The 27787-nt window shown below is 36.7% G+C and overlaps 1 protein-coding gene across 1 annotated transcript in view; it reads right to left on the bottom strand.

The window, feature by feature from the left end:
• Window positions 1-305: 305 nt before the first annotated feature.
• Window positions 306-27787, bottom strand: part of MRPL3 (mitochondrial ribosomal protein L3) — a 30390-nt gene continuing 2908 nt past the window's right edge. Inside the window, exons 3-10 of the mRNA XM_080339818.1 lie at window positions 27104-27195; window positions 26172-26270; window positions 22188-22287; window positions 20099-20159; window positions 12577-12685; window positions 11012-11089; window positions 9910-9987; window positions 306-1048 (exon numbers count right to left, since the gene is read on the bottom strand). Of these exons, the coding sequence (XP_080195944.1) occupies window positions 899-1048; window positions 9910-9987; window positions 11012-11089; window positions 12577-12685; window positions 20099-20159; window positions 22188-22287; window positions 26172-26270; window positions 27104-27195 (767 nt within the window). The 3' untranslated portion in view covers window positions 306-898. The remainder of the gene's footprint in view (window positions 1049-9909; window positions 9988-11011; window positions 11090-12576; window positions 12686-20098; window positions 20160-22187; window positions 22288-26171; window positions 26271-27103; window positions 27196-27787) is intronic.

The following is a 27787-nucleotide window of genomic DNA, read 5'->3' as shown; positions in this document are numbered from 1 at the left end:
TAAAACAAGCATTATCATCATAAAGACAAATCCTTCACATGTGGGTGGTTTTCTTTGTGACAGCTCTCCTGTGACAGCCTAAGAATCCAATACAGACAACTGTAGATGCAGAGATATTTCTCCAGAGAGCATGGAAGGGATCCTCTGGGAAGTTCAGAACAAGCTCCCAGCAAAGGCAACAAGCAGGTGGCCACCGCAGTCTCAGTGCTGCTTTGTTACTAAATGTTTCCCACCCCAATATGCCCTCACTGTACTCACTGTCAGAACTCTGTGAAGAGACATACAGTGGTTGGCATCATCTTTCCTCTAGAAAATTTGTTTGGTATCTGCTACATAAAACTCAACACGACATTAAAGAAAAAGGAGAAAGAACTCTGGTGAAAATAAGGAACAAAACAAGCTCATGCTGCTACAGAGCAATGTATTTTCCTGTTTTATTTTGGATTATTCTTCACAAAGTTGGACTCACATCTGATTTATCCATCCTCCCAGATGCCAAGGCAGATTTGAAAGCTTTTTGACTGATCAGAGTTGGTCAGAACACCCTCCAAAAACAAAGAAACAGCATTTGGCAGCATTCAGAAAATTAAATGCAACCATCTTAAAAAAAACCCAGTTTTTCAGAATTGTCTAAGTTTTTGCAGCCTGAAACAGAGGAAAAAAGATCACTTAAGACAAACTGTTTGGTGTGCTTTACAACCTGCCCCTCAGACTCACCTGCTGCTTTAAATACAGGTTTGAAATTGGCAGTGGTAAATCTTATTACCTGACCAAAATGGCAAGATCTGAAACATTCACGTCAGTTGGCCAGGCTGCAATTCACAGGTTTACTTTTTATACAGCATTGTAAAGTTCGTGAAAATAACAGAATTGTGTGTTTTCAGAGATGTGAAGAACATTACGCATATGTGACAGATGGATCTGTGAACTGGAAAATCTCCTCATCGTACAGGTCCTCTGGTAGGTTTTCATCTCCATCAGCAAAAAATGTAGGGAATGGAGGGTTTTTATTGCAGTCCTTGTAAGTAGGCAATTTGCTGTCTTTGACCTAAAAAGCAGGAGGGTGAAAGGTGGGATTAATACATGTTACAGAAGCCTTTTATACAGTGATACACTAAAAATTTAAGAAATCATCTTGCATGAATAAGGAAAAGAAACCCACCAAACATCAGTATTCACACTGCACCTGTTTATCTGAAGAACTCCAGGTATAAACTTCAGGTTTCTTAACATCAACCCCAGCTATTGAATTTAACATTTTGTACCTGTTATTACGGAGTTTAAAAAAAAACCCAGCAAACCAAAACAACCCAAGGATAATTTATCACTTGTGTGATAAATTTATTACCACTGTGAGAAAAATCAAAGTTTATTCTCACAAATTCATTGCTCAGAATTTTAAAATGTTTTAAAAATATATGTATAAATATGGGCTTTTAAAAACTGTGGTTATATCCCATAGTACTTTCCTACGTGACATATCAAGTTATGTTATGCAGTATAATCACCTCCTCAACAACCAAGACATGTTTTTGTATATACGATACAAACTAATTATGGTAACTAATTTTGCAAAGATATGTGCATGTGCTGTATTCAGTCCTTCTGGCTACTGCAGAGCTATTTAGTGACTGCAGAGTTAAGCATCCAGAATTCTTCACCCAGGAATCAGTGCTCAAGTTTGGCAAACATGAGCCCTTTAAGAAAGTTAATTTCCAAGAACCAGAGCACCACAGAGAAATTACTTTGCTTTACTGACCTCTCTTACATGGGGAAAGATTTATAATCTAGCCCTCGAAGCTCCAATCTCTGAAGAAAATTAGTTGCTAGAATTATCAGTAAAAAGCAGTTTGGCTGCGGTAGAAGATGGAAAGCTGGTATCTCTCAAGAAAAAAAAAGCTACAAATTCTCAAATCATGAAATTTCACTTAAAATCAAATGCTTCATTTCTATATTGTTATATATCATCTTCCTCCTGAGTTGTAATAATCCCTTTCAGTCACTATATTCAACCGGATTAGAAAAAAAAAAAAAGGAAAAATAAATTAGACAGAATTTTCGTATATAGAAGATAAGCTCTTCCTCTTATTTTTTCAGTATACTTTTAAAGAACAGGAGGCTTGTTCTTACTTGGTTGGACAAACTTGTCACATAAGACAATTGTGATTTACACCAGAAATTAAACCATTTTAAGTCCACTGACAGTTCTGTTCTGACAGCACTATATTTACCAGATTCATATCTGCTATTACTTGAGCCTTTCCCAAAGTCCATGAGGATTCCTGCAGATAAGTGCACAATAAATTTGACTTCAACTTCAGCTTCTGAAAAAACTGTTTCTGTGGGGTTTTTTTCCCTGAGGAAGCTCCAACAGTTTTCTAACTGCAGGCTTGATATACAAAAGCAAACCTTTTGCTAAGCATGAGGTGGTGAAGGGCTCAACAGGTCATATTGGTTAGGATGGCTACTTAGCTTTTCGAGTAGATAATTTCTCTTCTTTCAGACACCTCCCTATGAAAAGTGTTCTCTGTTCACTTGGGAAGTGCCACACACAACTGCTGAAGTACCTGTACTCCAGGCAGACACCCGTTTACATCAGGTATCTACATGGAATAACCCAGGCTGAGGTCCAAGGCCAAAGACCTTCACAGCAACAGTGTGCTCATAGCAAACACAGCCAGATGCCTTCAGCAGTGTCATCCGAATTGCAGGGGCTGAGAAGTCATCCTTCCCTTTCAATACATCAACTGTTGTTTCTTTTTCTATATGAAAACATGTTTAAATAACTTCACTGGTTGCCCATTATTTCCCTTGCCCCTTTCTCCTTTATCCCCTAATCCTATCACACATCATAAGCCTTCTTTGTCAACAGTAAAACACCTCATGGGCTCTACAGGAATTACAGTAACATTATGAAGATGAGAATAAATAACTATTTCTGATAACTTATTTATTCCATATGTATCTTACTGATGTGTTTTTCATGTCTACTTTTTGCTTATTTTGGATTATTGTCATAATGAAATAGCATGTGCTGCTACGTACAAGCTGTCATTACAGGCAGTTTTGGACACCTTGAAAGCAAAAGGAATTGAAATATTTTTCCTTTTTTTTTTTAAAACAGCTTCTTATCACAAGACTTATGAGTAAGACATCTGCTCTCAACTGAAGGCAAATCCAAGAGCCTGATCTTTGTCCTATATTAGTTTATCTCAATAATTATAAGATTTCTGCTCAGCCTTAACATTGCATTTTACATATTGATGTCAAAAGTGGCATTTTGCAGCTACTGCCTCTTGTGTGATAAGGAGAATTCGTAAAGTAGATTCTTATGAAACATTTTCAATAGACCATTGTTGCTTTCAGAGGAGTACAATACTGTTTCATTTTGCCCCTTCCAAACTCCTCAACAGCTTGACAGATCCCAGAAGCATAAGCCACGTCTGACATTAAAATTATTTTCTTCTGAATGCTCTTTCTTTTGATTGGTATAATTGACACATTTCGACTGGTGAAAGCTACTGCTCTTTTTCCATCTGTCTTCTCGAGGGAATTACTGATTTATTTCCTTTACATTCACGAGGGATGCAGAATACCAAAGGTTTTTCTGTATGTATTACTTCAGATTCCTGCACAGTAATTTTGCAGTTATTATAATGGTTCACAGCAGTGTGTATAAAAGGGTACACACACAAGAAGTACCGGTGACCCAGCACAGCCCTTCCTGTTCTCCCAGTAACCTCCTGAGAGCATCACTAATAAAGGAAAAAACTGCCACCAAATGTCTTTCACCTCATTCCTCAGAGCTGAAAACCCAAGGCTCCAAAATTTGATCCTTATGGGTCCCTTCCAACCTAAGAGATATTCTAAGAAAAAAAGAATAGAAAACCGTACCAAACAACATTTCACTTTGTTCCTTCCCATGCATTTGAGGTTCACGAAATAATTTTTACATTCTATGCTGAAACCGCATTATAAGCAGTTGCTTTGGTAATCTTTCACAGTAAGGCTGTGCAAATAATTAACACACAAACTTCTCTCCTAACTGCTTTTAGGTCCTAGAAAAAAATAATGTCTACAACTCAAAATCCTGGACATCATTAAACTTTAAACAAGTATTTTTCTGCAGGTTTCCTGTTAATATAAATCCAATGTGATCGCAATGGACGGCACTGATCTCATTAAAAAAAAAAAGACAAAAAAGAGAAGAAAAAAAAAGAGGAACCCCATGACATCAGAATAAGTTTTATGCTCCATGTCACTAAAATCCTGTGAATTTAGCTCTCACCCACAGAAGAGATTGGCCCGAGAGCCCAATTAGTTATTACAATCCATAGAAACATTGACTGTATAACTCAATATAACATAAACACTTGGCTTGCTTAACTACTGTATTAATACTGCTAGACATTATAGTGGACTATACTGTAGATAGTATATATAGCTGTATATATATTTACTACAGTATATTCTCTGTGAAGTTTTTTATTAAGGAAAAATACTAGAGAAAGCTGGTTGTGATTTTGCCATTAAATCTTTAAAACAGCCAGAAAGAGTTTTGCAGACACTTAATAAACCACATATATGCATGCCCCGTATATTGACAGCATAATAGGTAGTATAAACAAATACAAATTCAGACATCCGTCAGCACTAAACACTTTACATGGTCTTAAACAGGCATCAAAACTTGATGCTTAAGTCACAACTCACATTTGCAGTTTAACAGGGCTTCAGGCTGTGTTAGCAACCATAGCAAAGAATGCAAGTTGTTTGTTAAATAGGAAAATGTGTTTAAATATACAGAATGTTAGAAATTATCCCCTCAGGTATTATAAATTACCTAGCTCAGCTTCTATGCTATTTTTGAAGCTAGACAGACAACTGAATTCAAGATTATATCAATTTCTGCCTTATTTTGTCTTTAAAAAAACACACCAAAGCAAAAACCAAAACCAGAATAAACCCCTCCATGCAACTCTGCCATGGTGCCGAAGGTACTGGACAGGGAACACGAAAGAAATCGAGGCCTGACACTGTTCCTGCATGTCCCTAATTTGAGCTCAGCACCCAACTCTGGCATCAACAGCTAGGAATACAGACAGCAATGCTGGCAAGGAGGATACAAAATAAGTAGCATGCAAACTACTACAGACTTTTCTATGGGTTACATAGATTTGCCAGAATTTCTGCTTCCACAACACGTGTAACATTCAAAGTGATCAACATTGAATGTCCTAAGAAAATCAGGTGGCTTAAAATTAGGGCAGGTATAAAACATTATAAAATATAAACTCTAACATTCTGTATTATAAATATGCTATAGTACAGTATCCCCTCCATTACAAAGCACATATTTTACAAGGGAATTAGACTTATTGTGCTGGTTTGACTGAAAATGAGTTAATTTTCTTCATGCAGTTAGAAGCCTTTCTTTTTCATAGCTAGCACGGTCACTACTTGGACTTAGCTTGAGAACAAGAGATAACACCCCAGGACAGAGTTAATGCTTTTAATTGCTCTGGCCTGAGAGCCAAGGACATTCTGAGCGCTTTGCCCACAGGTGTGAGGGATCAAGGAAGGGGGGCATGGATGGGGCAGAGCTTGACTGACATCCAGACTGATCAATAAGGGTATTCCATCCCATTAGCATCATGCTTCACATTTAAGGAGAGTTGGGATCTTCTAGTCTCTCTGTCTGGCATCCTCACTCTTGCTCACTCTCAGGCATTTTTTTGTCTTGCGTGTTCTTTCTTATTTTGTTATTTTATTAAACTGCGTTTATCTCAATCCAAGTGTCTCCCTTCCCTTTCGATTCTCTCCCCTACTCGGGAAGTGGGGACGTGGAACGGGTGAGTGAGCAGCTATCGTGGTTCTATTGCTAGCTTGGGTTAAACTACGACACATGTGCTTCCTTCCTGAATGACAGACAAGGTAATTTTTTGATAATATACTTGAGACAGAAATTGAGAATCATAAGCTTACAAAAGAAAAAACAATTAGCTTTTTTTCTAGATGATCAACACCACAGTCAGCAACTCCAGGCCGTGTTATCTAAAAAGATCCACCAAGAGAAACAGGTATTACCTGAGGTAGGTTACTTCAATAGGCACAACACAGTAATTTACAGGTGCTTACTTTATGATGTTACTCTTGTAACAAAAAAAGTCCATACATTCTTGCATAATTGTAAAATTTCTTATAAGACCTTGTAATAGAGAAAGAAATTTATGCTAAAGTAAGCTTTTTCGATTAATTTTCCAGTTGGCTAGCAACATTACTTATGCCAGTTATTTACCTGCATGCTTCAGTGTGCAATGTCAAATGAAAACTGATTTCTAATTAAACCAGGAATCCATCAGTCCTACTATTGTGCACTTTTTCTGCTGAAAACAAAACTTGAAAAATGTAAGTGCTTCATCTCAGTCTGGATACAGTGCTGATGCACTAAGTTTCCAAAAATACAAAACATACAAAATAAATATATGCTTCAAGGTGCGCTGTGGTTTTAATGGTTACCAAGCAACACAGAGTGGGCACTGAACGCCAACAATAGAAAAGTATTTATGTAATATTCCACTCTTTAAGCTCAAAGACAGATCCACATCCTTTAGACATTAGTCCTATTTAATTATAAGCAGATATTTAGTGCAATGAACAGTAATATCCCATGATTTCTCTCCCCAGCTACAGGTCCAAACAAATCTACAACAATGTACAGGATGTCAAAATATATGCACAAACAAAAAAACACCCTGGAAGAAAAGCATGACACAAGCTAAAAATATCATAGATGAGCACAGCAAGATTAAATGAAGAAAAAAACCTCAGAAATTAGAACACATACCAAGTAGTATTGCTTTGCAAGCTTTTATAATTAAAGCTTTCACTACTCTTCAGAACTGTATTTAAAAATATAAGGGAAGACTTCTTAATTAATATATGTAATTCCTAAGGCTTATGGAAGAAAACAAAACAAAACAAAAAAACAGAATGGACTCAGCAGCTCAAAGAACAGGAATGAACTGCTGCTGCCTACATGCTCCCTCCAAGCACCAAATATGTATGTGGAAATAATTTTAAAAAAAAAAATCTATTTCCTAATGGTAATAATACCTACTACTGCGCCTTCATCTCCAAATATGATTATTTATTACTAAAAAGCCATGGAAGTCTGAGCATGGAGCACTTCATCACGATCTTTCAAATATTGTATTATGTTAATCAAAGAGCTCTAAGGGATGAAATCTCTCCTTCTTCCCATGGATCCTCAACTCTCATTCCTAATAATGGAACCAGCGGCAATTCTGAAATGCATAAGTCAAAATGCATACTTGAAGATACGTGGATTTCTAAACTGTAGGTAGCTATGAGTTGAAATATTTTCATACATAGGTAACTTGCAAATACACTTGATACAGATTCCACATCTTGTAGACATCATGTACAGGACTTAGTAAAGCAGTCAAAAAAGTGCCTTCCACCACACAGTCAATAATAATAGATTAAGTTTACTTGGGGAAAAAAAAAAAAAATCACAAAACATAACAGAGCCATTTTAACTTTTGGTCTTAGGATAAAGTTCCAACCATCATCCATGGCCAGTGAACTGAAGAGAAATCACCCTGGACAAGGCAAGCACTTAAATGCTACGCAGCAGACTGCCCTGGCAATCACAGCCCATTATCCTCTGCACATCACAGATGTCACTGTGGTTCTTTCACTGCATACGCTTGGCAGGCTCAGCCCAGCAGGCTCCTGCTAACAAGGCTGTTGACTGTGGCAGTGCTGCTGCCTCAAGGGCCTTTTTAAGCTAAGAGCAGGACTGCTTTCAGAACAAAACCAGTAAACCCATGGTGGTAAGGGGGGTGCTTTTCAGTACAGGCAAGAGTAATGGCTGAGTAAAGGAGAAGGTGGAAGAAAAAGGCGGAAGCGACCCAATCCTGAGAGAAGGCACGTAACGCTTCCAGTAGGTTCTCCAAGCAGAAGTGTGTGGTGTCTGATTAGCAAAGAGACATTGATTTGTTTAAATTACATCTTCATGGTGTACATATAATGTCTGGTATTAAAACGTACAGTTTTACTTTAAAAACATTTCGTAGTACAGGTGTTTAATCAACGTTTGTTTTCTTAGCTCACTTAAAACCAGAAATCAGAAAATGAATTTACTGAGTCTAGTTAGAATAAAAGTTATGAGCTGGTAGAAATAAGTACTGTATTTGGAGTCTCAATGGCTTTATAAAATGTTGTATCCTTGCAGATAAGACATCTGAAATGTGCACATGCAGCTACCACTGAGCCATATAAGCGTGGAATTTAACAGCAGGACCAGGAAAACAAGATGCACCATGTTTCACAACCATTAGCTCTTGCTTAAGAGTACTATTAAGATCAAAGAATAAAGTCTATGCATAGAACGTCACTCATTTTTTCAGCTACATTATGTTGCTTAAATACATATGACATACTTCAAAATTAACATCCTGTAACAAATTCACACTTAATTAAACCTCAAACTAACACACAGCAATCAGGTTTATGTCTCAGGATTAGAAAAAATACTTAGAACTCAGTTGAAGAAAAGGTCATTCAGACTGACATATGGATGAAAAGCGAGACAAGCTACACTCTTAATTCTATGTCCCTGATATAATTCCTAGTATTTTTGCAGAAGTTATTCTGAAAAATACTTCTCCCGGACATTTGTTAACTAATTTTCACTATCTTGGGAGAGAAATGTGTAACGTATTCTCCAGCCTTGGGGTGGACATTACAACCAAAGCAGTTTAGAGATACCTCACTCATTAAAAGAGGCCTTATTTCCAATGAGAGACACACAACAACAAACTTAATTTTTCTATGTGTAAAGCACCTATTTGAAAGCTAGGATTGCCTTACTTAATGCCTAGTAACTGTGGAGTTCTGCTCCACAACTAGGAAACACGTAACAGAAAATGGATGCCCACAGTAAAATATGACAAGATCAAAATAAACTAGTTCAAAACAGCTGAAATTTCTGAACTCTGCAACTTTTCAAGAACTGGATCATTTCAATCCCCACAATACAGTCCCTACAACTATATTTCAGATATATGGTATATGTACAATAATATCCTCATAATCATTCATAATAAAGATGCTTGATAGCCTGTAATCTATTAAGTCAGAAATTAATCAACTTCCTCCAAGTAATTTGTGCTTGCATATGTGTAGAATATAGCTAATTAGAAAAGCCTGTTTTGAAAAATAATGCTTAAAAGTACTTTTCTTGCTTTGATGTGGATTATTTACGTTTCTGTTTTTCAGGACAATCCTGAAACAATGTCCATAACATTTGAAATTAATTCTGTAGAACACCACAGAGAATAACACTGACACATTTATAATGATTGTAAAGGGAACTTGTATCATTATTGTGAACTCCAACAGTCTCCTCCTGTACCTCAGCTGCTCCTTGTAAGTGTAACATCTCCTGTGTGTGGGAATGCTTTGAATAACTTTTAAAGCAGTGACTGCTGTGTATTTCTGTTCATGAATACAGCCTTTAAATAATATTCTGGAAATCTCACCATCATGCTGTTGACTCAGGTTAGTGTTCAAAGGGGAAGGACCTAGCCCTGAGACATTTACCACAGGGTTACAGTCACTGTATTGGTTTATTGTAGACGACGTGGGTGCGCAAGCCCAGTGCAAAGCTAAGAATGAGCCATTTAGAGTTAAGTGGTGACCCACTGCCCCTATTAATCACTCTGTTTTACAGAACTGATCCTACTGCCCTTTGATTCAATAGTACAAGATGGGACTCTGAAGAAAAGACTGTATTCTACCAATGTTTTTCCTTTTATAAGCAGAGAGTTGGTGTGGCCTTAGGAGTCAGCAATACCAGTAAGCTGAAACCAGCAAACGTACCTTCACCAGACAATTCGTGTGACCTGGAACAGATCCATTTACGTAAATAATGTCATGTTTTGTGTTGATCCTCCACACCTAGGAGACAGAAAAAAACAACCCAGACATTGAGCTCATTTTAGACACTATTCACAGTGCTACAAACAGTAGTCCAGCAAAGCGCAAACTGACTAACAGGAGGTAGTACTCTGGGGAACAAGAATGTTCTGCACAGGCCTGAAGTTGCCACAAAATTCAGTCACACGCTACTCTGAGTGCACAGCTTTCTAATACAGGAGTCTATTAAACAGTTTTAAAGGGTTTGTGATCAGGCTGTATTTGGTAAAGCAGTTTTTCACTCAGCATAACACCAACAGAAGCTCCCAAGTTTCTTTTCCCTCTAACAGCAATAGCTGTTGACAAATTAAAACAAATATGCTCAGGAAAATGTTAGTGTGATCATTTGTTAATTTCTTCATTCCAGGAGGTGCTCAACTGAACATTCACATTTTCTGTTACAAATCATTAGTTTTAGTTAGCAGAGAGCAGCAGCAGCACACTTTTTTACTTTCAAACTAGACGCTAATATGTTTTTTTTGTGCAAACTGCAGAGGTTGTGTTCAGAGACAGGAAAGAGCAGCTGTAATAGCCCAGGAACTGCTACAACTGTGCACATAGAACCTAGACAGAAACTATTTGCACATGAAAGTGAAGGACCATGATAAAGTTAGGACTTCAAACAACTCACACTTGGGCTGAGTTTGAACAATTGGAATAGGCATAAAAACATTAACTGAAGGTCACCAAAAGCCTGATTGTTTTCCCACTTCAAAGGCAAAAATCAAGGGACACAGTGAAAAACACATCAGATGTAGAAGTATCACCTGAAAGCCCAGTTCCAAGGGACTGCACATACGCAAAGGGAGTTCAGATAACTATGTGTAACCCACCAGAAGACAGGAGCACACATCCGCTGCTCTTGCCTCTAGAGGTTGCTCACTTCAAGATGCACCTGGCTGGATTCTGACAGAAATGACAGTTCACCACCACAAGGCTACAGGGCCAAGTCCATCGTTTTGGAATGCGACCACCTCACACACATTCTAGTACACTCAGAACTCACCTTTAATCCAAAGGATGTCCTATAGATGTTACCCATTTTACCAGGCATCTTCTTTCCACGATAAACTTTGGAAGCTTTCTAGATAAAAACAAGGCAAAAAATTCATGTAGTTGCAAGAGGTGCATCTTACAAACTCAAGAAGAGCAGGAAAGCAAATATGCTGGTAGTTTCAATGTTGAAAATATTGAATATTGATCAGCATTTTAAATACATTACATCCCCTGCTATTGCTTAGTTTCTGTATCTGCTTTTTATTTGGCTGGGTATAACCTAGAGAGCAAAGGTGGAAAAGAAAAGGCAGGAATGAGTGCAATGATTTTCAGTTCTATAGCATTATCTGGGGATTTGTTTCAGTTTCCTGCACCACTCTCATTCATTATTTATGTGGGGTTTTTATAACTCATGTGAAAGTCATGATTTCAGGCAATCAACTACAATTAACTTCTAGGGACATGATTCTGGAGGATTACTAAAACATCTGAGGTGGTCAACAGTAGACTGGAAAATAAAAATCAAGGCAGTTTTACCCCATTTCATTCTTTTACTTTGTTTCCTTTTCATCATACCTATAAGCGACAGTATTTTCCACTGTATAGACTTTGTGAAATTATATGCACTGTTACTGCTTAGGAAATTCTAAATTAAAGAAAAGGAAGGTTACTTTCTAATGATGAATACCATCTGCTAAAACAAAGTGTTTTATCTTCAAATATTTACATTCTTCAGTCTTCAGAGAAAACAGTGCCAGGTGTAGAATTCATTTTCCAGTTAAAGTAAAGGACTATAAATCCGTACTGTATGCTTTTACAATCTCAACTACTCTACCTTTGTTGCCCGGTGCCTTTTTGCTTTTACTATTCTCTTAAGTATTACTTATTTTTTACAATTTTTTCTTTTAATTTGTCCGAGAAGATTGCAGACAATTCAGGTTCAGTGCTGCGAGTCAGCTGGTCTTAATTCTATATAATGAAGTTAATTTGCAAAAATCCCTGTTAGTTCAGACTAATCGTTGTGCAATCCTTATAGGGACAAAGTTTTAAATGCATTCGTTCCAAAGAGCTTTTAAACTCATACATATTTTGAAACTTGAATTATTACTCTTTGCCTAAAAATGCTAAGAAGCCAACAATTTTGGGAATGAAAGAGTTCATAAAGCAGCTACACAAGCCAGGCAAGGTGATAAAAGTAACTAGGGTTCCACAGAACAGTACTATATCTGCAGTATAAAATAACAAGTAAATCCCTTCTGATCTGTAAATGCTCTGATAAAAGATTCTTCAAGCTCTCTCTGAAGCTTTAAGACTTTTTCTGTCAGCTATACTAAAAAATACCACAATTTGCTCAGCTAGAATACATATGCTCACTCACCAGCAATATAGAATATTCATAAATTGAGGCATAAGAGAACAACTATCGGCATTGCTCATCATACAGGTTTCTGAACTTCCTTTGAAACAGCTGGGATTCTCTGCTCGCACAGAGTAGGTGGTAACGTTTTTAGTAAGCAGTTCTAAAAATACTGAAGAAGGTTTAAAGAGGAAATAAGAAGAAATAAGAATCCTCACGTTGGTAGATAGTGCTCCAGGACGTCTGTGAGTTTTCGTCTGGCCGTGGCTCGCAGGCTGGCCTTTAAATCCCCATCTTTTCATGACACCTTGAAAACCTTTACCAATTCTGAAAAGAAAAATAATTAAGAAACAAACCTGGGTTAGTCAAACTTAAGGTTACTAGCAATAACCAATAATTTCAGTCAGACTCATGATCTTTAGCAAAGCCTTAGCAGAGAGAAAGCACATTTTAAAAATACATCATCTGTATTTTATATCATAAACATATTCTAGTCCAATACTTAAAGGTTGCTTTACAGAAGAAGAAGCACTAGATGAGAGTCAAACAGGCAAAGACCAAAATGCTCCTTGCTGCGATGGTCCTCAATACATGGTACCATAATGAAGTTTTCAACAAGTGGACACCACAACAGACAAACAAACAAAACACAACAACAACAGCAACAAAATCTAATAAAAAGCAACTGTATTAATAACACATACCAAAAACTAATGACAGGTCATAGCATCAAGAGAGGAAGAGATGGCTGCTCAGACTAGCATACAAACAAACCAAGGTACATTTATTTCCTAAACTACAATAGACTCATCTCTTGAAAACAGTTGTATGTGTGCTCATCTGACAAGTAAAGCCTAAAACACAATAACAAAACATATTTTCAGATTCAGATTCTTAATGAGGCACATTATAGTATTACTGGCTTTGGAGTTTTCTGTTTACTGCAGGGACAGACTCAACAGGAAAAACTGCCTCAGGACAGCACAACAGCCGATTAAAGCATTGTCCGTTTCCAAAAGGAAAAGTCTGCCCGCAGGGTTTATGGCTGCACTGATTATTTAATTATTTAACAAGATGATCCTTTTCTTCCAATTTAAAGAAATCTTTTCTCTACTAATGCACTTTGCAATATCACGGTCCTATTCAAGCATTAGAACCTTGCAGCCAAACACGGGAAAATAAAAACAGGTATGAGCATATATAGGGCAGGTTGTCTCTATGGACTACATTTTGCTGGCTCCACTAATCAGAAAAGCAATGCCATTAAAAATGACATAAAATGTGGAAAATACCAAAACTCACAAAACCAGGATTCCTTTCTCTTCTATTTGAATAATTGCCTTCTAATTGCTGGCCTAGTTGCCTAGAGCAAGTCAAGCAAGTGCCCAAACCGCCACAAATGGAAAGACTCCCTAAAGCCACAGAACCGTAAGGAAACAAGAGCTGCGCAACCACGACGTCCATCTCTTGTTTCTCCCCTTCCCTGCTCTGAACCTTGTGGTCAATGCCAGTTAAATTGGGCACAGAAGAAAGAGACCCAACTGTTTGAAATAAAAATCATTGGTTAGAAAGTACTCACGGTCTTTTTGATTCCTTCCTACAATTAACTAAGGAAATGCCAGAATATGATTAAAGAAGGGATCTGTTCCTTTGGGAGCAGGAGGGAGGACCAGGGTTATCTGGGATCAGAAACACAAGACAGAATTCTAAAGGATGCAAGGGTTTGTTACAGCAGTTTCTCATGAAGCACCTTATTTTGAAAGCCTGCAGTAATAAATAGTGATATTTATTAAAAAAAAAGCTTTGAAAATTATGCTTTAAGAGAGGCTCAGAATTTGTCTTTTTCTATATCTGCAGACTGCTAGGGAACTAATAACGCTGAAATACATTGCAAAACCCAAGCTATAGGAAAACTCATATCTGTTCTGCCAAAAAGCTATTTTTTTTTTTCTTTGAAACTATTTATTACTTGGCATTTGTACCAACTAGGCTACTTCTGGCATCTCTAGCTGGAAGGTGGAATTAGCAAACTCTCCAAAAGCGAGTGCAAGTCGGTTGCACAACAACAGCTGTGCAGGCACCAGAGCAAGCAGATTGGGGGCATGATTAATTCTTTAGCTGCAGAAACGTACTTGCAATTCAGAGAAAACCACAAAACTATCAAAAGCTACCATTTCAAAAGAAAACAGTACTGTCAAGTTTAATCAAGAGGCATAAATCCCTGATGTCATGAAATCACTTCAATGTTTCTTTCAGATTGTTCATTTTTAGACATGGACACTTTAGAAAAGTGTAAATTGTACTTTCTAATAAAATATAAGAAATAATTAAAACTTGTAAAAGACGCATTTTGGAAAAAAACCACCACATTTACTTCATCAAATGCTATAAGATGTACTCAAAAAGAAGTGATTATATCACAAGGTAGAGTTGCTAGAGTTTAATGATTTCTGCAACAGACTAAATTATGCTGCTCATCTGCTTCTTGGTATTTCCAATTACACCCATGTTTTCTGTGAAAAAAGACTCAGGGTTTGCAATACTGAAGCCTTAGGAAACGTATAGAATGTGGCCAGACTGAAAAAGAGCACTTTGGTGAACCTGAAAATTCTCATGCATCTCTTGATCTGGAATATGAAAACAAATCTCCAACATCTGAAATATTCTGGCTAAAGCCAAGGAAAGATATCTCGATGATGAAATTAGAGTATTTCAAAATATATAATACTTTACTTTGCACCACAGTTCTTTCATTATAGTAGCTCAATAATTTTTTAGAATGGTTTCATTTTTTATTGCTGAAAAACTGACTGAAGGTCTCTGAATTACCTACAAATATACTTTACCTCATGACTTTTTAAACTTTCCTATTCAACATGACTGAGTCACCATCATGATTGAAAATAAAAACATTTATTAACTAAATAAGAAGTTATAGCTTTATTTAATTTTGTAGGGTGTTTTAGTTCTTTTAAAGAATAAACAATGTATAATAATGTTCTTTAAACAGATGTCAGGATGAAAAACAGTTACACAGACACTATATATTTCTTTGTACACTCATGCTCTATCTGAAATAATGCTGGAACCAGAAAAAAACCCTACAGGATTACATAAGTCAAACAAAGCTTAAAATAAAGTAAGGAAATACTAATAACTGTTTAAATCAAATTTAGAAAGGAGGACTGTTCAACTAGGCACTTAGTAACTCAGTCAATATACTTCAGTCATTCTAGAAGAACAGTGTTTTTTCCAACCTAAGTCCAACATGATGTGACTATGATCTGTTCTCAGACAAGCGGTAGATTTCTATACCATGTGCAAAAAGTATATATTACGAATAAATTTTCCATGACTCAAAATTTATCTGTATTTCTAATGCAAATACTTTACCTTCTTCCAATTCATTTGAAATTTGAAGTGTTTTTGAAACTAATGTTCGTTTTACATAAAGACGGAAGAGAATTTAAGATGCATGCTGTTCGAGAAATACAACGGAAAGTCAGAGGAGGATTTATAGCTTAATTTTGTTAAACTTTTTCAATTCTGCCAAAAATTTAACAGTTATTTGTAAGAATATGTTCTTGTTGACTTCTGAACAGATGCCAGGTGTTTTTCAATGCATGGAATTCACTTACTTTCCTTAGCTTAATTGAAGCACAATTACCTGAGCCCCAGAAAGGAATCACAGCCCACAATGATGAAATGCAAAACTAAGACACGCAAATGTTAAATGAAAGGAAAATAATCTTTCTGTAGAATTAAAAGCAGAGTTTATTACACACGGTTGTTCTAGTCTCACCCGCAGGAAAGCAGCTGTTCAGGTCAACCACCTCATTTTGCACAAAACCTCATTTTCCAGGTTTGATACAAGTAAAATGTCAGTACCTAATGAGCCAACTTTAATTTGGGAAGCTACTGGAATAAAGCAGTCTAATTAAGCAACAATTTAGTTTGCTGCTAACTCCTCAAACTAACCTAATTTAAAAGACACTTATTTAGATGCTGTAGAAGAAAAGGATTCCAACTGCTTAGTCAAATAATTTCAGATGTTGTGGAGTATACTTTCAGGCTCAGATGACACTGTTAACCTAGCAAAATTAAATAAACAACTAAACACATCAGAATCACCACTTAATTCTGACACATTTCAAACAAACCCACTGCTGGCTTTTTCTTTGGAGTGGCAAAGTTTCAGATGTTCTAAAGTCATGAAGTGGCAGAAAACGGCAATATAATACAACTCAATTGCCATCCAGTGTTGGGCTTAAGGAACAGTGCCACTTCTCCCCATCCCCATGTGTTGGTACTAGCGCAGCAGCTCGCTTGCTGATCGGCAAGCTGGAGTGTGCAACTGATCCAGCTGAAAATGAACCCAGAGAAGCATATGGATACCTCACACTGATCTTTTCCTTTGTGCACCTCAGGACACCAGGACTAGTGAAAGAAGGTGAACGGGAACCCTGTGGGAGTGAGTACCGCCTCCCCTTTGGGCAACAGTCTTGACTACATCAGCTTAACGAGATCACAGAAGCGCAGCCTGTGAGAGAAGCGCTTCTGCACAGTGCTGTGGATTTTAGCCCAAAGCATGTCAGGGCTAAACTAGACCATCAGGTCACAGGGATTCTGAATTTTACCACTGTTCCAAAAAGGGCAGTAAGCCTTTACATATTTTTGAAACATACCTCTGAAACACCAAGGAAAACTCTCATCATTAAAGACAGCTATAAAACTTAAAAAGACTGAGCTGTTAAATTGCTGAAAATAAGTCCTAAGGAAAAAATTCAGCACTAAAGAAGACTGACAGCATGCAGACGTGCTGCCGACTGACAGCACTCTAATAGCCACTCATACTCTGCTGAACAAATTACGAGACTTCAAATATAAACAAACCGCATACATCTTTAACTGAACCTTCTAATTTCTGTGGAAGTGTTTTTCTTCAGAGGTATAAAAGCATCAAAACATTTCAAAAGATTTCCACAAAAATATTTGCAAGGAAAGTTTAGAAGCAGATAGTCATAAAAAAGTACCCTAGACTTTTGTAACCAAATTAAGATGCTAACCAAGACTTCTGAAATGTACCACAAGTGGCTTTTTCTGAGTTAAAATAACTGAGAAAAGCTTCGTCAATTTTAAGCAGCGTATTTTTTATTTACGTCTTGGCAGAAGAAAGCACACCAAAAAGATACGTTGCTCACCTGACTCATTAAAAGCTGGTAAAAAATTAAAATACCCTTTATATTCCACTCTATTATCTTCTCACTAAGGTGACATTAGTTTTCTTCCTTTCCTTTTTAAAGGAATAATTAGAACTAATCATGCTATTAACAACCATGCTGCTATTATCATCTATATGATTTCAAACATTGCACACTTCAGTCTTTTCTCCAGTAAAACAAAATTACTGACAATCTTAAGAAGGTAAAACAGCTGTTCATGTAACAATATTTCTGAAAACTTTACTAGTGGTGATAACAAGTTATTAGGAAATGCTCTCTCTTAAGCCCATAATGGTTTGAATCCTTAAGTACCTTTTCAAAATGCCCCTACAGCTTACAATCTTTCAAGTGCTTACATCACTCCTGAAAATGGGACTTCAGAGACTAATGTACAAAGGCGCATTTCAGCCTGTGGACCAAACCTCCCCAGTCTCCTTTTTTCAGTAGGGAGAAGACGACTCCTCTTGAGGGGATTCAGAACACAAGTACAATACGAAGTACGTTCTCATTTTTCACCTTCGGCACAGCCCAAATGCTATAGATCAATGCTATAATCATTCCCAAAATAACTCTGTTTGCCCTTCACTCAAGCACTTCTTGGATATTTTTGTGAAATCTGTACTTACAGGTACAGTAAACTAAGAAGGATGGATACAGCATTCTGAAAAATAATGACAGATTAACCTCACCCAAGTATAAGACTAAACAACAATGGATGAAACTGTATGGAATAAAGACCCAAATAAAAACTGAAATGTACTAAAATAATTAAATTCTTGCGCAAGATTTAACAGAATGTGATAAATGCAGCATTCTACAAAAGTAGAAATTAAAAAGAAAGCAACATTAAAAGTAGAAATCAGAAAGTAAGTCACAGAAAAAGGTTAAAAGCCACAGATACAGAAATACTGGAATGATTAGATAATCCTATTGGCAGAAAAACCATGATAAAAAAATTCTCTCTCTCTAGCTTAAGAATTTTTCCTTCTCCTTTTATATTAGGCACCTGTATAGTGGGATTACATGTAATACACCACCCAAGTCAGCAGTATGAACAAAAAGCTAATTTCTGAAATGGGATCAGACAAATATCTGGAGATAATAGATTAGAAATACTGAATTAAAAGATAAGATGGGTTCACCAAACATATCCAGGAACCCGGTCTATTTTTTGCTTGCTAGTAATTTCAAATACATGTAGCAAGATACAAATCAATATCCTGTGGCTGCTTATCAGTATCTCTTACACTGTCAAAACACTTCTCTAGTTCTTGAAATAATTCTAGAAAAACAAAGCTTTTCTGCCTTAACAAAGCGTGACATTTAATTTACATGGAATGACTGTATTCCTAATGACACAGTGCTTTGCTTTGTAAACAAGTTATTGTCTGTTATAGGCTGTTCCCTGAATGCAATTTAGAAGCAAAATGAACAACATACCAGATCTAAGTATTATATAAGAAGTTTGACATTAAAAAAATACTAATTCCAGTCAACTTCTTTACCGCCTGTTCAGAATAAGGTGCCCTCATGCGTGTAGTCAGGTGTAGCTATATTAGAATCAACTACTCAGCTCTACTGATATGATCAGTTTCTCCATATATACAAAGATCTGTGAATAATATTAGATATTTAAAAGTATTACACATATGTGAGACAATTACAATGGATGATATTTCAACAAGGCCATGTGGGTATTATCTCCATTACACAATAAATAAAACATCAAATGCAAAACATGGTCTTGGTATCACAACATGACAAAAATACACTTCACTGAAACATGGAGATAGGAGTTCTCTTGGGTAGCAGAACTCATGGATGCAGCAGAGGAGGCATGACTGGTCTTTGAGGCAAGATGCCAGTTTTCTTTGGACATGCTCTACCACTTGAGCTCTAATTTGGCATTTCAGTGGTCTGAGAGGAAATTATTCCTCCCACATTAAAGATTATTAGCCATTGCTGGCAAGGAGATGAACTGGAATATGAGAGAAAATAAAAATGGAATATGACAGCTCCGTTGTCTGCCCAAACATTTTCACTATCTTTTTGCTTTTCTTTTGGTCCACAAGATACATCTCTCTTCGCATCTCTACACCACATCAAAATTAAACAGTCTGTCTGGGAATTGATGCTTTTCAGCGTTTATTCACCACTTCTACATACCACAGATACAACACTGCAGACCTCTTTGCCCATACTAAGTTTGAGCACCTCTTTTCTCAAGCTCTTTGTCAAGCCCTTCCATGCTAATCATGAATGTGCTACAGACAAGACAGGCAGAACCACAGCCCTAAGAGTATTATTTGTTTACCTACCATGTTAAAATAAAAAATAAGCCTCAAAGAAAAACAATTTGATATTTTTTTACCCAATGGCTGAACGGACTTTATTTTCTGCCACTACCCTTATACTTCGGCTTTAGTGAGCCATGAGTTCAAGCCAAAATAGAGGGGGAGGAAATCCAACCAGTCTGTTTGAAAGATGAACTGTACACGTTAAATCATTAGCAACCTACGTTTTTGCAGTAACATCCACGAACTGCCCTGGGCGGAAGTGAGCAGCATACAAAGGAGTACCTGCAAAAGAAAAGGAGAGATCATGTTCAACTAAGCGTTGAAATCCTCAAAACTCCCCAGTCATTACCATCCAGGGTAAATGGCAGTCACAGGAAAGAAAAACTTTGGGTTTATTCACATATTATTTGTTCTTCTCTATAAACCACACTGACTAAAATAGATGCTTTGTAGTTACTACTTAAGCACATTGCTCAGCTCCATCTCAGCTGCATCTTCAGCAAAGTTTCAAGCCTGTTTTCAGTCAATTAAAAAAAAAAAACAAAAACCAAAAAACCTGCTTCATGTTCACACAAATTTCATGCCATTTTCAAGTAAGTATGAACACAAACTGAAATTACGCTAACATCTCCTAAAACTCAAGCACAAAAATCCTTATATTAATTAATGTTATCTTAAGATGGGGAATGACATATTAGAGAGCATTGTAGGGGAAAGGGACCTGGGGGTCCTGGTGGACAGCAGGATGACCATGAGCCAGCACTGTGTCCTTGTGGCCAAGAAGGTCAATGGCATCCTAGGGTGTATTAGAAGGGAGGTGGTTAGTAGGTCGAGAGAGGTTCTCCTTCCCCTCTACTCTGCCCTGGTGAGACCACATCTGGAATATTGTGCCCAGTTCTGGGCCCCTCAGTTCCAGAAGGACAGGAAACTGCTGGAGAGGGTCCAGCGCAGAGCAACAAAGATGATGAAGTGAGTGGAGCCTCTCCCTTATGAGGAAAGGCTGAGGGAGCTGGGACTCTTTAGCTTGGAGGAGACTGAGGGGTGACCTTATTAATGTTCACAAATATATAAAGGGTGAGTGTCATGAGGATGGAGCCAGGCTCTCCTCAGTGACAACCAACGGTAGGACAAGGGGTATTGGGCTCAAACTGGAACACAAGAGGTTCCATTTAAATTTGAGAAGAAACTTCTTCTCAGTGAGGGTGACAGAGCACTGAACAGGCTGCCCAGGGAGGTTGTGGAGTCTCCTTCTCTGGAGACATTAAAAATTCACCTGGACACGTTCCTGTGTAACCTCATCTAGGTGTTCCTGCTCCGGCAGGGGGATTGGACTAGATGATTTTTGAGGTCCCTTCCAATCCCTGACATTCTGTGATTCTGTGAAATAATCTATTCACACCTGAGGTACAATGCCGTCAGCAGCAGGCAACTGATAGAAAGCCAAGTACATGAAGGATGTTATGTACAAAATACAGAAACTGCAAAATCAGTTTATTGAAAACCTGGCATTCTGCTTTATCTGAAGCTTTTAGTTCCATTTACTGGTCCAGACATCCATTTTATGCTAGGTTCGATTTTTATCAGTTACCGCACTGTCTTAATAAGGTCTTGTAAAAGCCTTCTCTAATGGCAAATAAAGATGTAATACATTAGAATTTACCACTCTACGTAACTCTCAGGAAAATACCTGTAACTATCAAAAAGCACAAAATAAAAGCAACCTAAATACACTGGCTAATAAAACTTCAAAACTTCCCATTAAATCTCCAAACTTCCACCACTGACTTTTAGTGAGAACATTTGTTATAACATGTTTTAATGCATTCTACTTTGCAAGGTGCCAGAAAAAACACCATACATGACAGGCATCAGTCCTGCTTGTGAATGCAGCAGGAAGAAATAAACCTCAGACTGCTATTTTAGGCTCCCGAGAAACATTATGACAAACTTCTTGGTGCCATCCTCATAATTGGAGAATTTCCAGTAAACACATTTGTATTTATTCCCAACAAGTGAGTCAAGGTTAGACACTTATTTTTTTTATATTAGCTGGCTTGGAATTGACTTATTTTCTAAGGAATGGAAACATACTAAGGAAAAAAATCCTACTTCTCATCATCTTGAAAGTAAAGTCCATTTTCTAGCTTTTCCTGGGCAAAAAAGTTTGTGCTCAATGATAAAGAAATAAGAATTCAAAAATTTTCACATAGAACAAAAATGAAATGCACATCATAACTTGGTTTAGATCTACAAGAAGTGGCAGGCATCAAATGATTATGCATACAATATTCAGTAGCTCAAAAGGATCACCTGGTTTAATAATGGCATCATCTGTTACATTAAATGTTGTAACTTTCTGCTTTGGTGGGACTCCAGCTTCTTTAAAAATTTCCATTGCAGCCTCTGATTTCTGGAACAAAGAGCAGACATAAAAAAGAAGTGATCTTAAAATACCCAAGGATCAACCTCACACAGAAAGTGATTACAGATTGTCAACACCACTCAGAGAAACAGATATATTACCCTACACTTTTATCTTGAGAATAAGCATTTAAACTCTATATAGAATTACTTTAAAACTCCAGTGTCCGCATTTTATTTTCTGTCAACTAGTTACACTACAGCTACAACACATAAACAAGAGATACATGAAGATTTCTAAGATCAGAAATGGAAACTAATCACTTCGAATGTACACAAAATATGACTTTTCATGACTTTTAAAGAGTTTTGTAGTACTTTAAAAGCATTTTCTCTGTTTCAAAGCTTTTAACGACTTAGTTCCACATCATCACGAATACAATTTATTTAACTATTAAAACCATAGAAATAAAGCCTGGTCTTGCAGACACTCCTAGAAATGCTTAACTTCCCATAGAAAAGCATCTAGAGTCTCTGGACTAAAAAAGGAAAAACAAAGAACAACTTTATGATTCATGTATTTTTAAGATGTATCACATACACTCAGTGATAAATTACTGCTGACTTACTAAAGAAGGGCTCTTCTTTTAGAGGAGTCTGACAAAGTTAAAAATACTTAAAATTGTTCTCAGCTGTTTTAAACAAGACAACTCAGAGAACTGCTGACCACTGAAATGATACCAAGCAATGGAAATAGCGATACAGGAAAACTGTGGACATAGGAAAAAAAAAGAAATGCAGCTGATTTTTCTTCAAATGAATTCTCCTAGAAAGCAATTTAAGCATCTGACAATACTGTCACACTTGGATAGTCACATCTCTGAGGTTCACTTTTCAAAAGTTCTGTGCAGCTCTCTCTCAAAAATAACTCTGTGTATTTTAAAATAAAATAATGCGAATAACTTTATAATTGTTACTTAGTTTATTTTGAAAATGTACATATTGCCCTTCCAATTTTAAAAAATCTCTTTAAAAAGTGTCATGAGACGTTTTGTGAAAAATGAGGGAGAAACATGATGAAGCATCCCTGACAAAGACAAAACAGAACTTAAATTTATGAATCGGTGCTTATTTGAGGAGGCAGAGTAGATACAAAGTCTTTGAGAATTAAAAGATTTTTTTGAGTGTTTTGCACTTCAAACACCCTTCAAAAAAGAGTCATCAACTAAATACAAAATCTCTCCCAAGACCACAAAAATTTGAGGAGTAAATGGAGGACAATTGCATTAAACTGTAGTACCATACATAATAATTAAAAATAAAGAAATCCCCTTTCTATTAAATGCCTGCATATTAATCCTTTATTTCCACTGTTATGTAAAAGCGGTGCCTCAGATGACAGCAAGGAGAGCTCTGGAAAGAACTACCACAGCAGAAGAAAAGCAAAGTCAAAGGGTAAAAATCACATCTCAAGAGTCCTACTATAGCCTTGCACTGTTCTACTTCAACAACAAGGTTTCTTCAAACGGTCAAGCCAGAGAGATATATATTTCTACAAACAGAACACTGCAGCCTTTACAAAGCCTTCCTAAAAAGCAACACTGAAGAGAACACTGACTGAATTCGCAAGATGTTCTTATTTTTAAAAGACAAACAATATCTTCCAGTACTATAGGAAAATGATCGATACACCCTCACCTAAGGGAAGAGTACAAAAGCATTTTTGACAAAAAAAAAAAATGTTAGAACACTGGCAGAATTGTACTTTTGAGAATAATTTTGCATTAAAAATCATGACAAATCTGTTCTCTTGTAGTAGACTGACATACATCAAGCTAAAAAGGAAAAAAAAAAATCTTGCTAAAAACACAATACCCCTTATCATTTTTAAGCAATTGACACTCAAATACATGAAACACTTTGTTGGTAAAATTACTGAGAGAATCATTAGAGTGAATTCATTAAAAATCAGTAGCTGGGAGGAATCTGAGGAAGACAAATGTTTTTCTGAAGAATTAACAGCAGATAAACTTCTTATGCTAATACAATACAGTATCATTCAGTTTTCTCTTAATTCTCACATGCAGTCACTTCAGAGAGAAAAGAAACACATAAAAAGACTAAGAAACATGCTGTGTTTCTCTGAAGATAAGACCTACTCTGACAATGAGCCCTAGCATGATTTTTCAGGATCTTTGAGGATGCTCGAAATATAAGCCCTACTCCAAAAAAATAAGCCCTACTCCAAAAAAATAAGCCCTAGTTACAGTTCATGAAAAAGTCAATACAAATAGTGTCCAGGCAGCTATACATGTAAAAAAGTAATAAGTTTTGGTGCAAAAATTAATATAAGACCCTGTCTTATTTTTGGGGAAACAGGGTAGTAGAGCAATGATTCAAACCTGAAGCTAAATCACAGAAAGACATAATTTGTTAGTACCTTAACGAGTAAAATTGTTCAGAATCTCTGTGCCAGAGTCTTAGAAATTATGTAGTTTTATACAATGACGATAATAACAATGATGACAACAACAGTCCAGAGCTTGGTCTCAGGCCAGGTCCACACCACAGATTTGTCTATGGATATTAATCTATTTCTTCATTAAAATAAGTCTAGGTTCAACCAAATTATGTTGAAGAGAATAATTAATATAAGCCAAACTACTAAAAAATTATTGAGTTGACTTTTTAGGTAGTTCTGCTTTCAAGAAATTTTCTTAGTTCACAAGAGCTGTTTAAATATAGATTTTCTGTATTCCTCCTTTCTTCCTGCACATTTTCAATCTGACAACATATCGAAATCAATGCTAACATCATCTTTATGAAAAGAACAACTTGAAAGTTATTATTGACATGATTCTTGTATGTCTTAAACCAAGGTAACAGGAAAGAAAACACACAGGTGTAACTTCTCCAGGAAAAATGTCACACCTAGAAAGTGGAAGTGGCCTGGAGTGAGAAGATATGATATCTGAAAAGTAGAAGCAGTGATGATGAAACATGATATAAATCCACTGAATAAAATAAAGATGCCTTAAAATAGAAGCCAGTTCAAAATCAGTAGAATATACTACAAAAGCCAATTAATTTATCAAATGAAAAAAGCTCTCCTTCCCTCACCTCCACTAAAGTAAAAACAAGTACACAGACTCATTTTGACGCTCTGGGACAACCTTCTGTTTGACAAAGGGAAATACATGTCCTCAAAAAAACACAATTGCCAACTCAGATTATCTGCTAAGTAATCACAAGTCCTAGGTTCTTTTACTTGCCTAAATCAAACAAATGAGTGCCAGGATACTGCACAAAGTGAAAAGTGATATTTTATAGAAATAATGGATCACAGAAACTGCAATCCTCTGAAGGAAAGCTTTGTTTCTGCCTTGATCTATAATTCAATTTTTCTTCTCAGGAATGACAGCTCTGTTAGACAACCTTCGCCACTGAAGGTGGCTGAGAATTCCACATCAAGCATTTGCAGTGTCTAAACAACTGAGTGGCTTTGATATCACTGTTGATGAGTTATAATCATAAAGCTATCTTCCTGAAAATTTAAGTCTTAAACTTATTCATCAATAAAACTGTATGCAAATTAAACAATCTCAACAGACCTGTGGAAAATTTACAACTAAAGCTAATAAAATGGTATGAGACACTGCACATCAAAGCAAGTTCCTAAGCCCACAGCCTTGATAGAGAATAAAAACGCAGAACTTTCTAAAAGTTTTTCTCACAGTTCTCTTAACCAAGAATCAACACCAGCATTAAGGAGATAAGTAAGGGTGGATGCGATAAAAGATCAGTTTGAAAGCATGCATACCCGCCAATTAGTCTTTTAGAGACATCTACCGATGCTACTTCTGTACTGTAATCACAACATAAACAACTATTCTAAAAAAAAAAAACAAAAAACAACCAAAGTGGTTTACTTACAAAAAAAGGAGATCCATTTTTGCCTCCAACAAGTAGTTTAGATGTTTTTCCACCTGATTCTTCCTTTGAAATGTATCTTAAAACATGGCAATCTTGTACCTTAAGAAAAATAGTGTTTGAGTATAAGCAGATGTGTACACTTTGAGACCCTTGTAAGAAATTATCAAAACAAGTGAAACAAAGTCAGTCTCTGTTTTCCTTTTTATCTATACAACAGAAGATACTGCCTACAAGTAGGGGAGTGTGTTACCTTTTTACCATAGGCTTTTTTTTCCAATCAATTAAAGGCTTATATTATGAAAAAGTTATTAGTAGAGTGCAAATTATATTTTCATAAATGCTCTAGAAATCAAATAAACTTTTATAGTCATATTTTGCCTGCAATGTCTGCAAAATCTCCACTGTATGCAGCAGCAAAGCATACAGTACGAGCCCACATTTTAGACTCCTGTTCCTTTGCCCTGTAAACCTCACGTCCTTGACAGGACTGGTCTATCATACAGCAGCAACAAGTCAGTGAACAGCTTTGTCACAGTAGTGGCTGCCAGAGAACACAAAGCAGCACCTACAGGGCTACCAATGCTCAGCAACCAGGCTGAAACAAGTGCCTGCAGGTGGCAAGAACAGAAAAAAAATGAAGTGGGGTAGCGAACCTGAACTTTCTATTGTCCTCCCATCTTTCCTCACCTAGGTAATATCACCCATGGTTCTGCAGCACTTGAATACCTGTGGCAAAAGGCACACCACTCCTAGAAAGTTTTGGATACAAATGGAGAACAGGCATGGTGTATTACACAGGACTGAAAGAAATCTTTCCTTTCACTACGGGATTTCCTACTCTGTACAAGTGATAAGTTTCATTTTTGCCTAAATCTTCTGGTTAACATTCTGAATACAGTATAGAAGATTAAATTTGTTATGATTTATTTCACCTTAAGGAGAGTCACAGCGTGTTTTTTTCCTGACTTGGTCCATATTGGCATCATTCCCAGTTTTACTGCAACAACACCAACTCTGATGGAATCTGTAAATCAAAACAGAGCACAGATGCAACTCCACACTTAATATTTGAAATCTTATAACCTGTAAAGTCCCATGAACTCGGTCATGATCTGTCCTAAGGAGTTGAAGTAGGCGATAAAACATCACTGACTACCTGGGGGTAGGCTGGGAATAACCTGCCCACTGTTTTTAATTCCAGTAGCAAAGTTCTGTTTGTTCCAGCTGTGTTTGATGGAACATGCAACATGGTTCCCCATTAAGTTCAGAACAACCAATGCTTCAGACCCTTTTTTTTTTTTTTAGAAAATACAACTCACATGCAGTTAGTTTCACTAGAGCCAAACTAACTATTTAAAAGTTTACTGTAGTAGGTTCCCCCCCCCAACCTCTGCATATTTTTGTCACTGCAACTGTACAGCAAAGGCAGCCTGTCATGTCTGGCTTCTGACAGTTCATGTCATGAAAAACAGCTCACTTAAAGATGAACAATAAATGATTTAAAGTTAAAAAAAATGCTCCTTGTTTCAGTTTCCACTGTCATCTGAGGATCTTGTCATGGATTTGAAGATTCTGTTGTTTGCTGTCAAACTAGGTGACACTTCTGAAGATTCGAA

Source organism: Nesoenas mayeri (genome assembly GCF_963082525.1).
Source record: "Nesoenas mayeri genome assembly, chromosome: 2".
Classification (NCBI taxonomy): domain Eukaryota; kingdom Metazoa; phylum Chordata; class Aves; order Columbiformes; family Columbidae; genus Nesoenas; species Nesoenas mayeri.
Note: the sequence above shows the minus strand (reverse complement) of the source record. Positions and strands in the feature narration are given on the sequence as shown.